At 33.6% G+C, this 15,014-nt stretch overlaps 3 protein-coding genes and 1 non-coding gene across 6 annotated transcripts; 3 read left to right on the forward strand and 1 right to left on the reverse strand.

The window, feature by feature from the left end:
- The first annotated feature begins 2,746 nt into the window (after positions 1-2,746).
- Positions 2,747-4,113, forward strand: LOC106310395 (myb-related protein Myb4). The gene is made up of 3 exons (XM_013747628.1): positions 2,747-3,032; positions 3,131-3,260; positions 3,346-4,113. Exons 1-3 carry the CDS (start codon positions 2,894-2,896, stop codon positions 3,914-3,916), a joined length of 840 nt encoding a protein of 279 aa, XP_013603082.1. The 5' UTR covers positions 2,747-2,893; the 3' UTR covers positions 3,917-4,113.
- A 2,346-nt stretch (positions 4,114-6,459) lies between these two features.
- TRNAR-CCG lies at positions 6,460-6,532 on the forward strand. Its single transcript has one exon. It is a non-coding gene; the product is annotated as a tRNA-Arg (tRNA).
- A 42-nt stretch (positions 6,533-6,574) lies between these two features.
- Positions 6,575-8,078, reverse strand: LOC106310075 (putative rRNA methylase YtqB). 2 transcript variants are annotated; one of them, XM_013747273.1, is made up of 7 exons: positions 7,825-8,078; positions 7,643-7,706; positions 7,501-7,559; positions 7,361-7,413; positions 7,194-7,267; positions 6,949-7,104; positions 6,575-6,848 (listed from the first exon to the last, which is right to left on the reverse strand). In XM_013747273.1, the coding sequence occupies exons 1-7, from the start codon at positions 8,027-8,029 to the stop codon at positions 6,719-6,721; spliced, it is 741 nt and encodes a 246-aa protein (XP_013602727.1). In that variant the 5' UTR covers positions 8,030-8,078; the 3' UTR covers positions 6,575-6,718. The 2 variants fall into 2 exon arrangements, with proteins under 2 accessions (XP_013602727.1, XP_013602726.1); XM_013747272.1 differs by having other exon boundaries at positions 7,361-7,559.
- Positions 8,079-12,402: 4,324 nt separating this feature from the next.
- On the forward strand, positions 12,403-14,012 carry LOC106310577 (metacaspase-8). Of its 2 annotated transcripts, none has more exons than XM_013747805.1 (2): positions 12,403-12,807; positions 13,209-14,012. In XM_013747805.1, exon 2 carries the CDS (start codon positions 13,505-13,507, stop codon positions 14,000-14,002), a length of 498 nt encoding a protein of 165 aa, XP_013603259.1. In that variant the 5' UTR covers positions 12,403-12,807; positions 13,209-13,504; the 3' UTR covers positions 14,003-14,012. Both variants share the same exon structure in this region, with proteins under 2 accessions (XP_013603259.1, XP_013603260.1).
- The last annotated feature ends 1,002 nt before the right edge of the window (positions 14,013-15,014 follow it).

Genomic DNA, 15,014 nt, shown 5'->3' on the forward strand with positions numbered 1-15,014 from the left:
GAAATAAACTTCAAAACAAATATACCAAACCAATCACCTCAACTAAAACTCAACGACACATACATCGAGTCAGCTAAACAAATACAAACTACACGGCGAGCTATTTAACAATTTACAAACTTACTTTCGCAACGAAGAAGACGAAGACGACAACCAAGATCAGTGAAATTACCTAAACAAAAAAACAGAGTAAGTTACGAACTCTGATAAATGCAACTAACAATTATTTTTGTTTAACTTTCGCAATGAAGAAAACGAAGACGACAACCAAAATCAATGAAATTACCTAAACAAAAAAGCAGAGTAAGTTATGAACTCTGATAAATACAACTAACAATGATTTTTGTTTACATATTACCCATCAAATAAAGATAAACAAACACAGCCACAACAAGAGATACAAGAGACAATCCCGACATACACAAAGACGGCAACAACATCTCCACCTGCTCACTCCTCTTGTCTTATAAAAATAGCTTACATGCCCAATGTCAACAGGTCAATGCTATTGTATTCTTATGAGAAATACATAAATTCGTTTAAAACCCATTAAGGTTCAAATACTTAGGGTGTGATTGGTAACCATCGAGGAACGTTATGAATGAATAGAAAAAGAATGAATAGGAATAAAATTTTGGGAATGATGAGGAATGAGGGTTCCTTATCTTAAACTAGAGAAAAAATATCCAGAAATAAAATGTACTCTCAACAACTTTAATATAATTTATGTACTCTCAACAAACAACAACACGAACTATATCAATCACATTATTAACACAGTTTAGTCCTTCATAAGTAGAGAACAATGCATACACAGTTCATCATCACAACTCTAACCCTATAACAATAAAAAAAACTTGAAAAACAACTCAAAACGCAAAATTCACAATTACAATAACCCTAGCAAAAATATTGAGATGAAACAAGAACTCTGTCCACAATTCCGCGCTTGCGCGGGGGCAATGCCCCTAGTAAATAAAGTATTGAAGTGGATTTATTGATTGTAATTTTTTAGGTTAACATAATTTTAGTTAATTATTGCTGAAATTTTGAGTATATATTAAAGTTAATTAAAGCAGTAGAAGTATTATACCATTTTTACACCAAAAAGTATTATACCATTTTATGTTTTATATTCTTTCTGTTTCGAAGAGATCTATGTTTTAGAAAAAATAATTTCAAAAGGATATTTTTTTTTGCATTTTCAATGTATTAATTAATGGTAAACTGTAAATTTTAAAAAATATAATTGTGTTTATTGAAATTCTTTTGGTTAAAAGTTATGAGGAATTTTACATATTTTTTATGTTTTTGATATGTGTAAGATTCTAAAACATACATATTTTTGAAACATAGGGAGTATAAGATTTTAAAGTTATAATTGTTTGCGAATACTTTATATCTTTGTAAAAATACAAAATTATAAATCAAGATTAGTGCAATTTTTAAGCAAACAGTTTATTTTCAGTTCGAAATAATATACTTATTATTATACAATTTTTTTAAAAAACTAATTGCATAAATAATTATTATATACAAAAAATAAAGTTGATACGATAAAAAAATAATTTTAAAAGCATCTTCAATCTCATTCTATTTTGACTCTAAAATAGAATTTGTAATAAATAATGTTCTAACTTCATTCTAATTTTTTATTTTATAATGGAGTAAACAATGAATTTACTCTATATAAATAAAATAATGCTTTTATCTTTTGTTCATTACTGCATTTTCACTTCAAAACAGAGTGAAGTTTTAGTAAAACTGAATTCAGAATTATTCTATTTTATAGAAAAAATAAAATTTTACATTGAACATGTTCTAACTATGTTTATATTAAAATGTTATTCGCCAATGAATTAACTGTTTCTGATGCACAATATATGTCGGTCGATAGCATCATTTTGAACGAACTTATAATTTTATCAATTAACTGGATTTTCTTATTTAAGGATCTGATAAAAACTTGATCTGTTAGACTTATCTCTCTCTTTTTTTGCAAAAATAAAGCATACATACGAGGTCACAGAAATTTATTTGCTCATTCACAATTTCGGAAAACCATAGCCTGTCGAACTCAATTGTGTACAGTACTTCTATTTTTTTTATTGAAACGAATGAATTATTCAAACTATGTATAATAGTGCCTTCCCTAATATGAGACGGCAGACTAAAGGTGAGAACATCCTTACGTCTTGTTTGGCAGATTAATAACTTAAAGTATAGAGAAAAATTAATTATAAGTTAAGTTTTATTTTATGAATTGTCAGTTTACCAATATTTTTGTTCTTTTTAGTTAGAACCATTTTTCAAAAGTTGGTTTAGCCAAAGATAGAAAAATTGTAATGGCCCTTCCTGATTTGACTTAGAGAGACTTCATGATCCATGTATAGTTAGTCAATCATCAAAGTTATTAGTCAAAAAAATATATCAAAGTTTACCATAAACTATTAATATTAAGTTATTAACTAATGTGTTGCGCTAGTCAATTTTTGTACACAATAATAATAACCACAAGGACAAACCTAGTTAGTATTTATTTATTTTTTGGTAAAGATATATTCAACGTATAGAATGTGAGACTCAATATTGAAATTTCAAACATATGTTTAATTGTGAGATAATATTTCCAAAACAAAAATATTTATTTTGAGATAAATGGAAGTATATATTAGAAAAGAAGGAAGCATGCCAGATACTCACCTACAATATAGACAAGTTTTAAACTTAATCAAATCTGATTTGACAATTGTCATTGTCTTTCCTTTATAACATATTTCTCATTGTCAGGTCACACACCACTTCCTTGTATAAATACACATAGTACCAATTAGATTTGGTAGAAAGGAATCTCAAAAGTGTGTGAGAGGGAAAAGGCAGAGATAGAGAGAGAATGGGCAAAGGGAGAGCTCCATGTTGTGACAAAACCAAAGTGAAGAGGGGACCATGGAGCCAAGATGAAGACTTGAAACTCATCTCTTTCATTCACAAGTATGGTCATGAGAATTGGAGATCTCTCCCCAAACAAGCAGGTAATATATCTGATCTGACATCCTTTTCCTTTATCTTTTCTTTAACCTCCTGATTCTTAATTATTCTTTGTGTCTGTCGTTCTATGCATGCAATGAAGGATTGCTGAGGTGTGGCAAGAGTTGTCGCCTTCGATGGATCAATTACCTCAGACCTGATCTGAAACGTGGCAATTTCACCTTAGAGGAAGAAGAAACCATCATTAAACTCCACCAGAGCTTTGGAAACAAGTCTGTGTTACATCTTGTTAATACCATTGTGTGCCTCTCTATGTTTTGATTTTAACAATAGCTTTTCTTCATTTTTTGGATTCAGGTGGTCCAAGATTGCTTCTAAACTGCCAGGAAGAACAGACAATGAGATCAAGAACGTGTGGCACACACATCTCAAGAAAAGATTGAACTCCTACATCAACCATAATGCCAGTGATGAAGCAGCATCAAAAGGTTCTTTGAATAAAGAAGAGACGTCCCAAGAGTCATCTCCTAATGCTTCTAGGTCTTTTGGTGGTTCCAACATTGTTAGCAAAGAGGAGGAGGATGATGTACAGATAGGCGAAACGTTTGAGTATTTTCAAGATTACAGCGAGTTGGCGGGGCTGCTCCAAGAGGTAGACAAACCAGAGCTGCTGGAGATACCTTTTGATATAGATCCTGACGTGTGGAATTTCCTAGAGGGTTTCCAACAACCTGAGAACAGTTTGACTCCAAAGGATCATCAAGAATCTGAAGAAGATGAAGTTGATAAATGGTTCAAGAACCTGGAAAGTGAACTTGGGTTAGAAGAAGACGATAGCCAACAACAACAAGAACAGAACAATGAAGCTAAAGAAGATTCACCCTCCCCATCACTCTTGGAGAGTTATGAGGTCCTGATAAATCATTAATGAAGAGCCATAAATGAACTCATTTTACTGATTATTCTCAATTAAGATGTACAATAGAGTTAAAATTCACGATCAGGTAGGTGAATGTAGTAGCAATAGCAAAGAAACGTAGAAATTACAGAGCCAAAAGATTGCTTTGTATTGAAACCAAGGAAACATGGTTTGAGATGGAATAATAATACCCTATCAGATAGCAACCATGAGATTGAGTAAGATTAATTGTTATTGTCTTTAAACTGATTCAGCAGCTAAGATTTTTTTTTTTTTTGAATAGATGTTAAATTTACTCAAAAGAGAATACACTGTATTTGCAACTTGTGCAACATTTTTAGGAATAACTCCAAAATTTTATAAAATCTTTAGACTATATGCTATAGAAAACCACACCCCTAAGGCTGCAGCAAATGTGAAATTCCGACCTGCCGGAACGAGAGACATTTGTTTCGGACTTGCCTATCAAGTATGCCGACCATAACAGAGACTGTAGTTGGAGTAGCTTCATGTCTTCTGTCATTTCTTTCTCGCCATAAAGAATGTATCGAGAGTTGGAAGACATAGCGGGTTAAGAACTTGGAGAGAAAATCCTGACTGTTATCCTTGATGATCTCTATTAGCTCTGTCCAGTCAGTTGTGAAACTCCCACGAAGAAGATTTTTGGTTAACCGAGACCATACCTCAGCGGCGAATGGACAGGAGAAGAATAAATGATTCCTAGTTTCCAGCTGGTTGCAGAACACACACGCTGGGTTTACACTAGAAGACGGTTTTGAATAGCTAACCAAGTAAAGAAAGCAAATTTTGGAGTGTGGTGTTTGAACCCTAAGCTCTTGTGCCAATCGACAATTGGAGCTTGCTGATGAAATAAACTCCAAGTGTTTTTTGTACTGAATATTGGTTTATACTCATCCGGAGAACTCTTCCAAATAGCACAATCCTCTTCATTGGATAGCTTGGCTCTCTGTTGTACCATAGCAGCTTCAATGATGTTCAGAATATCTTGTCGATGGTCTCTACTTCGTCTTCTCGAAAGCAAAGCTGAAGAGACCGTTGCAGTCGCTCTAATTCCCAAGTCAATGCACCCACAGACTCTAGTGATATCATACAGACATCCCAGTGGAGACCAAGAATCAAACCAGAAAGAGGTTCGGTTTCCATTTCCCACCTTCATTTTATGGAATTGTTTTGCAAGGTCTCTATACTTCAGAAGCTTTCTCCACACCCATGATCCTGCAGTTGTTGTATCCTTGATAGACCATATTATGTAGCTCTTAACCAAGTACGTTTGGATCCATTTGGCCCAAAGCGAAGGTTGAGAGGACGTGAGCCTCCATAGCAGTTTCAGAGTAAGGACTTTGTTCATCGCTTTCAGTGATCTGAGACCCAGATCTCCTTCTTTCTTAGGGAGGCAGACCACATCCCATGAAACTTTTGCTTTCTTCACATTAAGAGAAGGACCAGACCAAAGGAAAGCAGAGCAGAGGCTGTTGCTTTCCTTAATACACTGCCCCGAGAGCGTGAAACCAGTCATCCAGAAATTGACTATGCTTAGCAAAACTGACTTTATTAACTGCAGTCGGCCAGCCATAGACAGGAAGCGGTTAGTCCATAAGCTAATACGCATCTTTATCTTCTCGATAAGCACCTGATAATCCTCTTTTCGCATCTGACGTGTTAGAAAAGGCAAGCCTAGATAACGCACCGGCAATGTACCAGAAGCAAACTGAAATGTATTAAGCAGTTCTTGACGATTCTCATCCGTCATACCAGCATAATAGATTGTCGATTTCTCCATGCTTGAGTCCTTTTCAAAACTAGATGAAGTTTTGCTCTCATTTGTGTACCAAACATATCATATCTCACAGCCAAGAAATGAAAACTTGAAGAAAAGAAAAGAGATGTTTTCTTGTATAACAGAGGAACTTACCCTAAAATGTTTTCTTAGCATTTTTATAACCATTTTTATGCACATATTCCACAACAACGAGTTCCATGACATTATGCCACGTTCGATAACCTGACATAAGTAATCATCTCTAGGCAACCCACAAGAAGTGATGACCAAAGACGTGGAATGGTAACTGAATCTGATTATACAGAAAAAAATAAACATAAAATCTGAATCTGGTTATGTAATGTCTTATATTCTAAGTTTTTTTTTTTGTAAAAAAATATTCTAAGTTTTTGTTTAACCATCTCTTCTAGTACCAGAAACTAGTATCCAAAAAGTTTCTTGACACCACCATTGAGATTAGTTTCACCTTTTAATCGTTAAACAACCATTATGACTATAGACAAAAACATTCTCATCTCCATTTTCAGAAAATGTTTTACAGTTATAGTATATTGGAATCTGGAATTTACCATTTTTAGTCACTTGAATTTCTTCCATTTCATTGATTTTGTTGGAATCCTAGATTTCCTCTAAAAAGAGAAGGAAAAAAGAGCCTCAGTGAAAAAAATCTCATGGTCTTGTTTATCCCATTGTTTTTACCGTTTCTGATGTTTTTATGTTTAATATAATACAAATCAAACTACATTCAAAAGGCCGCGTGGCCTAATGGATAAGGCGCTCGCCTCCGGAGCGGGAGATTCTGGGTTCGAGTCCCAGCGTGGTCGATTTTTCTTTTATTTTTATTTTTACAATCTTGGGCCAGAATCTCCAAAAAAAAAATGAAGCAGCTTCGTATACTAACAAAAACAAAATCTTGAGGTTACAAGTTACAACACTAATAAGAACATACCGTGCAAGTGAACATGGTGATGTGTAGATGCACACAAAGCTTTTGTGAATCTGAAAAAAAATCACTTTTCTCTCTTGAACATGAAAACAAGAACCGGTGCTAAAGGCCGGTTCAACATTTGCAACTTGCAGCAGACCCAATCACTGACCGGTAAACTCGACCCAAAAGCTTCAACCACTTCTAACTCTTCCCTGAACAACAACAAAAATGGATCAAACTATTTAAAAAAAAAACTTCAGATTTCACCTTTATTAGATCATGGAAGCTTTTTTAGTTTTTTTTTTTCATTACCTTCCACCAGGATGACCAATGTAAACTACCAAGCTTATGAGACCACCAGGCATTAAGATTCTCTCAGCCGCCCTCAATGCCAATACAGTTGTATTAGAGACAGTGATTATCGACTTGTTTCCACCTGGAAGATACCCCAGATTGAACGCAACCATCCTAACTTCATAAAACAAGATTGCATTCATCAAAATGTCACCATGGAATCATCAAAACCGTTGCATAGATTCATCAAATTCAAACTGTACCTCACACTAGAGTTTTCAGGAACAATCTCTTCCATCTTACTATGACACATATTAAAGAGCTTGACGCGTTCCTTCTGCATTCCTTCAGCATAAATGGAAAAAGACTCTACATTAGTAAGAACCACAGCTCTATAGAACCTGAGGTTTCGTTAATCATCTAACCCAACCTCTTTTGAGCCAAGGGTTTGATTTAGCAAAGAAGAAGTGCTCTCAATGGCATCTTTTTGAACGTCCATTGCATAGACACAGCCACCAAAGTAATCAGAATCATCCGTAACCATCTTCAACATTGCTAAAGTATCGTTACCGTTTCCACATGTAGCGTCAATGACCATATCGCCCTTTTGGATTACCTGCTCCCACACACTGAAAAGTAATAACCAGACTGATGTTGTTATCATGTAATAGCTAAAGCTCCACACTTTAAGTAATGGGTTTAAAGTACTAACACATGAGCTACTTCTGTTGCCTTCTTCCTCCCAAATAGATAACCAACAAAGACATCCTCTACCCCTGAAAACGAATTAAAAAGACGGAACTTTTAACGCTAATCATGATCCGGAAGCTCTGTAGTTACTCTATTTCTTTCCAAGTTCAGATTTTTTAGTAACCCAATAATCAGAAATTTGACCTGGAACTGGAAAATTTCGTGAATGAGAAGGAGACGATGAGCTGAGAGAAGCAACACGAGAATGTCGAGTTCTGGGTAAAGAGTTTGTTTGCATTGCGATTCGAGAATCGAAGGAGATTAGCGTTTTGCGGAAGGGAATGGAGTATGTTCGCGCCAACGTGGAGGATAACATTGACATCTCAGTTCGGAACAACCCAGCCGCCATTGCAGAGCGTTTCAAACGGAGCTTCGATCTCTGCTCTCTCGAGTTTGACTTTTTCTTACACTATCCAATCTTCGGCCCAATAAGCTAATATGTGGGCTCATAAGAATGAAACCAAACGACGTCGTAGTGATCTATACATTCATTTGCTGAAGTTTTTTTTCTTGCACATCACTTGTTGTTTGATCAAAAAAAAAAAAAAAAAAAAAGCACATCACTTGTTGTGAACAGAATGTGCATGCAACCAAAAAACGAACATTAGGGTTATGAATTTTAAGAATGAAACTTTATATTTGAAGTTTCACTACTCAAAACTCTAAATTTGAAGTTTCATATTTTTATTTGCATCTTGCTCCTTATAATTAATTAAACATCACATATTTTATTCTTAAGTATTTCGCATTCATAGTTTTAATCTCTAAAACTTTTATATATTTTAAATATTTCAAATTTATTTTTATAAATTAAAAATTTACACATAAAAGTGTTTTTGAAAATTAAAATAAGATTTATAATATTTTAAAAGTAGAATTAGACAACAAAAATATTACAAAAGAAACTCAATAAATGTTTTTTAAGAAGATATATACATGAATGCATAATTATTACACAAATTTAAATAGTACAACAACACTAATAGTCTAATAAATTTTCTCCGGAACTTCTAAAATATTGTCCAAACTAATTTTGTATAACCGAAAATGGAGCATTAATAAAATAATTTTATGTAATAATGTGGTATTTTTCTTGTAGTTTAATATTTAATTATGTATTTCTATTTATAATTTTTTTTTTAGTGTAAGATTTTATTAATTAATATTACTATCATATTTTTATATATGTGCTAGTTATCTACAAAAGTTTTATGGATTTATATTAATTATGACAAATATAAGGAGTATAGTGTAAATTACAAATAATTTTGAAGTTAAATTTGAAATTTTACTTTTGGAGAAGAACACCTTGAAATTTCAAATATAGAGTTTTCAAAACTCTATAATAGAGAATCTGCAAAACTCTATAATAGAGAGTATTTTTGGAGATGTTCTTAGCTAGCAAAACAAATCTAGTCCAAAATAAATGTTAAATTGGATTTCAGATCACATATGCTACCTTAAACCTTGAAACAAAGTATTTCTATGTAATTTCTGTAATCCGTATGCCTAAAAGAAACCATTCAACAAACACGATAATGATAGATTCAAAACCAAAAATTCACTTAAATGTTAAACTGATACCAAAACCAAAATCGAAACCAAAACCTAAAGGGCTTAAATTAAGGGAGAATTGAGAAAAAGAGACACCTTCAACTTTTGTTTATTTAAATATGACTTTTGATAGTTTTGGTCATTTTGGACATGTTTTACCTTTCTGTAATGGAAAAAATAGTAAAATAAGTTTTAAAAATAAAAAAAAAATATGTAAGCCATTGGAAACATTAGTATGACTATTTATATGTTTAAATTTTATTTTTAAAAATAGTGGAATCATGTTTTATTTTATGTTCTAGCACAAATATAATATTCATTCTAGCCATATACTTAGTCTAGAAATCGGATAGTAAGTATTACACACGAATTTTATCCTAGGTAGAGAATACAAACAAAACTTTCTTCAATATTCTATCCTAGCTAGATTTCGTCGGGTAATATTCTAACAAGATATTTTTAGTCTACTTATAGCTTTATTACAACATCTAACCTCGACTCTGTGAACTACCTTCTTTTTTATATGTGTCATAATCTTTTCTGCCTTTTACGTTATCAAATGCGTAAGGAAGAATAAACCTTCCACCCTCTCTTCAGCGCCCTGATATACGTACATTACATATTATAGGCAAATCACGAAAATATGGAAACTTCCATATTTTGATAAATATCTTTCCTAAATCTAAACTAAATCTTCCCTAAATCTCTCATATCTAAACTAAATCTTTCTCCTCCCAGTTATTCGTCTCTCTCTCTTCTTAATGGACCATATATTTCTACTACATCCTTGGTTCCATACAACAAAATACGATATGATTAAAGAAGCAATACTGTTCGCCATTAAGTTGACCCAAAATTTTACCAAAATATGATCTGCAAAGAGCATGTCAGCATTGATACTACGAAGTTGTTGAAGGCTTTGGTACAACATTCTATTGAATTCATAACTCCCCTCTGATTCCAACATAAAAGACTCGTAATGTCTAGTGACCCAGTATATGATCATTACAATATCTTATAATGAATTTTAGGCTCATACAAAGAAACCAAACAGACACACCAACAATAATAAAAGACACTGACCAGAAGACTATTCATACAGCTTATTAAGACAAAACAATAAAAAACTATATGTTCTCCATAACCGTATGTGCTCCATAACCGTGATCCAATATGTTCCAATTACAGTAGACCCGTTGAGGTATGATGAAATCTCATGTGAGAGAGGAAACCGTCTGTTGGGAGCCATAAGTATATGCTATGAATCAATCAACCTTCCATGATCTGAAGTCCAGATATAGACCTCACTTTTTGACAAATTCCCAAAGTCTTGAATAGATGGAGAAGACCATCTAGCTTGATCTGTATAGTCATCTTTGTTAGTAGCACCATGCCCCCTCTGTTCTACTAATATCCCTCTTTTTGATCCTTTGTTTTGCCCCCATATAAAGGTCTTGTAAACAAAAACAGAGTCCATGTATTCCAAAAACTTCGTTATTTTACTTAGGTTATCAAGAAGTGTTGGTTTAAAAACAGAATCCATGTATTCCAGGGGTTGCAGAATATATATATATCCCTTAAACAATTTGATCCCCAAAAACAATTCCTTAGATCATATTCCAAATCAAATCCTACTTTGCACAAGTAAAGAGACACAAACCTTGACAACCTTGACACAAACCATTATTAACCGTATCCCATTTATACTCCCATAACTCAATCTCCTGCAGATAGCATCCTGAAGATATGCCCTTAGTGGCTTGGATCCCGTTGTGTATATCCCTTTGAAAAAATCGATTTGTCCCAATTCTCCGAGTACCAAAATCCCCTCTCAAGAGATTTAGACTTCTCCTGATATCCATCTCTAAATCGGACCGTTCCTTGAACATCCGTGTGATGAGAAATCCATGTCGAAACCCCCTTAAACCCTTCTCGATCACCAAAACGAGGTTAGAGACGAAGAAATGATTGACGGAACACCGATGAAGAACAAAGATTATCTCCAAAAAACCTAAATCTCCATGGATGGAGAGAAGAACAACGACGGCTACGACAAGATAAAAAAAGTATTAGACTAATCCAATACCCTTTAACCGTGTTTTTTTTTACCTTTTGTTTTTACTTTAAAAAAAAATTAATTAATATTAAATCAATTACAAAAATTATAATTTATACTTAAATTCATATTAATTGGTTAATTATAAGGGTATTATGGTAGAAATAAAATTCTATTTTCCTAAAAAATATTCAAAAAGTCTTATTGAGACAAATCTAAGTCGAAAGTGTCTCTTTTTCCTAATTTTTCTTTAAATTAATTAGTCTCATAGCTCATACGAAGCGAACTAATAAACTGACCTGAGATAGTCATAGGTGTACTTGCAAGGGGAAATACCAGAAAGATAGTGTCAAGTGTCAACTCTTTATTAAGTAAATAACTAATAAACCGGCCACCCTTAGACTTATCCAAATGATATCAGCATAATAGCTATCATGTTGACCAACCACAAGTTGGTTAAGTAGATACAACTCTTTGATTGCACATATTCAATTTTTGTTGAGAACAGTTTTAATTTTTTTTTTGAATATTTTCTACATTTTAAATTAGTATCGGAGTAAAAAAAAAATTTTGTCATAAAATAAATACTGTTTTATGATTTCAATCCAGTTTTTATGGTATTAATTTATCTTTTTCATCTCTAATTAAATTAAAAATAATATGCTTTAAATTTTGAATAAATAAATAAAGACAAAATTGAACAGTAAACTGTTTTTTAATCTCTGTGAAAAAAAATCAAAATCATAAACGACATCTAATTTGAAACAGATGGACAATTTAGATTTTACCTAAAAAGATGTATGAATATTCAGGCTGAAAAACTTTTAACCATTAAAAAAGGCCTAATGTTTGTAAGTTTTCTTAATACGAAAGTTAGATCCATATATATAAGTAACACGTTTATATGTATATCTGACATTAATAAAAGACCAATGAATTATTAAGTGAAACTGAAAGGCCGGCCACTAACAGCACCCAACGAAGTTTCCCTCAAAGAGGAAAAGACAAGATAACAGCAAAGAATGCTAGTCTTTTTATTGGTCATTAGTTAAATGCTAAATCATTCGATTATTAATAAACTGATAAATTCAATTCTTAGAAAGAAAGAAAGAAACAAAACAAGCGGAGACTCTTCTCCCCAATACAAAGTTAGTTGTTTATTCACTCGTCAATGGCAAAGAAAGCGCTTTTGATCGGCATCAACTACCCTGGAACCGCCGTCGAGCTACGTGGCTGTGTCAACGACGTCCGTCGCATGCAGAAGTGCCTCATCGACCGTTACGGATTCTCAAACAAGGACATAACGGTGTTGATCGACACAGACAAATCTAGCATCCAACCCACCGGCAAGAACATCCGCGAGGCTCTCAAGAAACTCATCGCTGAAGGAGAACCGGGTGATGTTCTGGTGTTTCATTACAGTGGACATGGCACGAGACTCCCAACAGAAGAAGGATTGTTCGACGCAACAGATTACGATGAGTGTATCACTCCTTGCGATATGAATCTGATCACGGGTATGTGCCCTTTTTTGTCAGACTTTTGATTTCATGTGTTAGAATACTCTGTTTTGGAAAAGCAGAGTACTCTGCCGTCGAAACTTGAGCAAACCGTTACGTTTCTATTTGATATTTTTGATTCACCTTGATGAATCTTTTTACTTGTAAATGTTCTTTGTTTTTTTTTGAGCAAAGTTGTAAATGTTCTAAAAATCGTTTTAGACGGCAAAACCAACCTAAACAAAACAATTAAAAAAAAAAAAATCGGTTTAGGCGTTTGACAAAACAGTCTATGCATCCGTCTAAAATAATCCCCTATAAAACGCCTAGCTACTGCAATTTTTTTTGTACATATTGCTGTTTTGAATTATGTTACCATTTTTCTAATAGTCATCTTCTTGCCGAACATGTATTTGTAGACAATGAGTTTAGAGACATGGTGGCAGAGGTGAAAAAGGGATGTCTGCTGACGATAATCTCGGACTCTTGTAGACAATGAGTTTAGAGACATGGTCTCATAGAGGAAGCAAAAGAACAGATCGGGGAGAGCTACGTGAATAAGCCAAAATCTAGGATTGTTACTTTCTTAGTTAGCATTGTGAGGAGTTTGCTAACGACTTGTGGAATATCCTCGAATGATTCTCAGAGAGGAAGTGGAGGAGGCCACGATAGTTTCACTAGAGAGAGCGAGTTAGAGGACGGTGAGACGGTAGATATGAAAACAAGATATCTACCTCTCGATAGCTACATTAGTCTTCTCAAGGAGCAAACCGGACAAACCGATATCAAATGTGGGAAAATCAGACAAACACTTGTTAAAGTATTTGGCGAAGACTCTAGTCCGCATGTTATGCTCTCTAATTCAATGAAACGAAATGCTCACAGAGGATTGCTAGGTATGTTCATAGGCAAGCGCGAGGTTAATACAGATGGTGCAGGATCTGAACTTAAAAGTAAGCATCCCAACAACGGTATTTTGTTAAGTGGGTGTCAAACAGATCAAAGATCCGAGGATGTATACGTGACAAGAACTGGAAAAGCATATGGAGCATTCAGTGACGCAATTCAGACAATATTGTCGGGGACAAGACAGGAAATAACGAACAAAGAGATGGTTTTGAGAGCTAGAGAGATTCTCAAGAAACAAAAGTTTGGTCAACGGCCAGGTTTATATTGTCATGACCGTTATGTTAATATCCCATTTATTTGCTAACACACATGGAATTCATTAGAGATTTTTTTTATCAAAAAAAATATTCATTAGAGACTTTATTATGGTATAGGTTACTTTTTGTGTGATTTAAAAATTTAATTGAAATGTTATATATTTTTTATTTTGGATGACTAAGTGTCTCAGTGACTTGTGATTCAAATAATGTACATGTTTTCCTCTACATGATTAATTCAATTATTTGCATATCTAAAATGGTAACGTGCTAACACCCACACGACGCAATTTTCATGGATAGTTAGCTGTTTAGCGCGTAAATTGTAGTGAGAACTGAGAAGAATTAGATATACGTAAATTGTAGTTGTTGTAAATAACAAACACAACTTAATCTGCAATTATCCTTTCAAATTTTAAAACTGGATTTGTATAATGATAGGCCCAATTCTCATTTGGCTCAGTGCGAAAGTCCCAACAAGAAGTCCAACAAGGCATTGTTCTCTTTTACCTGCAAGGAAATACTTTGCAAGAAAATACGTAGGTTATTGTCAATTGGGAAAAGGGAAATAAGCATAATGACGGTTATGATAATGTTATAAATAGAGGATGTGGTCGTGACTTTAGAATTATCCGAGTAAGAAACAAACACGAGAGCTAGGCAAATAGAGAGAGATCAAGAGAACCAATAGTTAGGGTTTTAGTTGCCAAGAGAAACTTGTGATTTCTATTTTGTTCTTGTAAGGTTACTCATTCATAGTGAATAAAGAGAAATAGCTTGATATTCATGATTTCAATCTATGTTTAAAGCACTCAGCGAAGGTTTAAATCCTAACAGGATTCGTTTTGTTACAGTGAATCCCATGAAGCAGAAACCAAGTGAATGTTATCAAACAAAATAAAATCACATACATAAGTGTGATCTAATATACTTCAATATTTACCGACAAACATGCTTTAGAATCGAGAAAAAAAATTGAAGCATATTTTTGCTTATTCCATTTGGCATAACAACTTTACACAGAACATATATAAGTGATATAATAATATATTTGACTCG

The sequence above is a fragment of the Brassica oleracea genome, chromosome C8, assembly GCF_000695525.1.
Source record: "Brassica oleracea var. oleracea cultivar TO1000 chromosome C8, BOL, whole genome shotgun sequence".
NCBI classification, from domain to species: Eukaryota; Viridiplantae; Streptophyta; class Magnoliopsida; order Brassicales; family Brassicaceae; genus Brassica; species Brassica oleracea.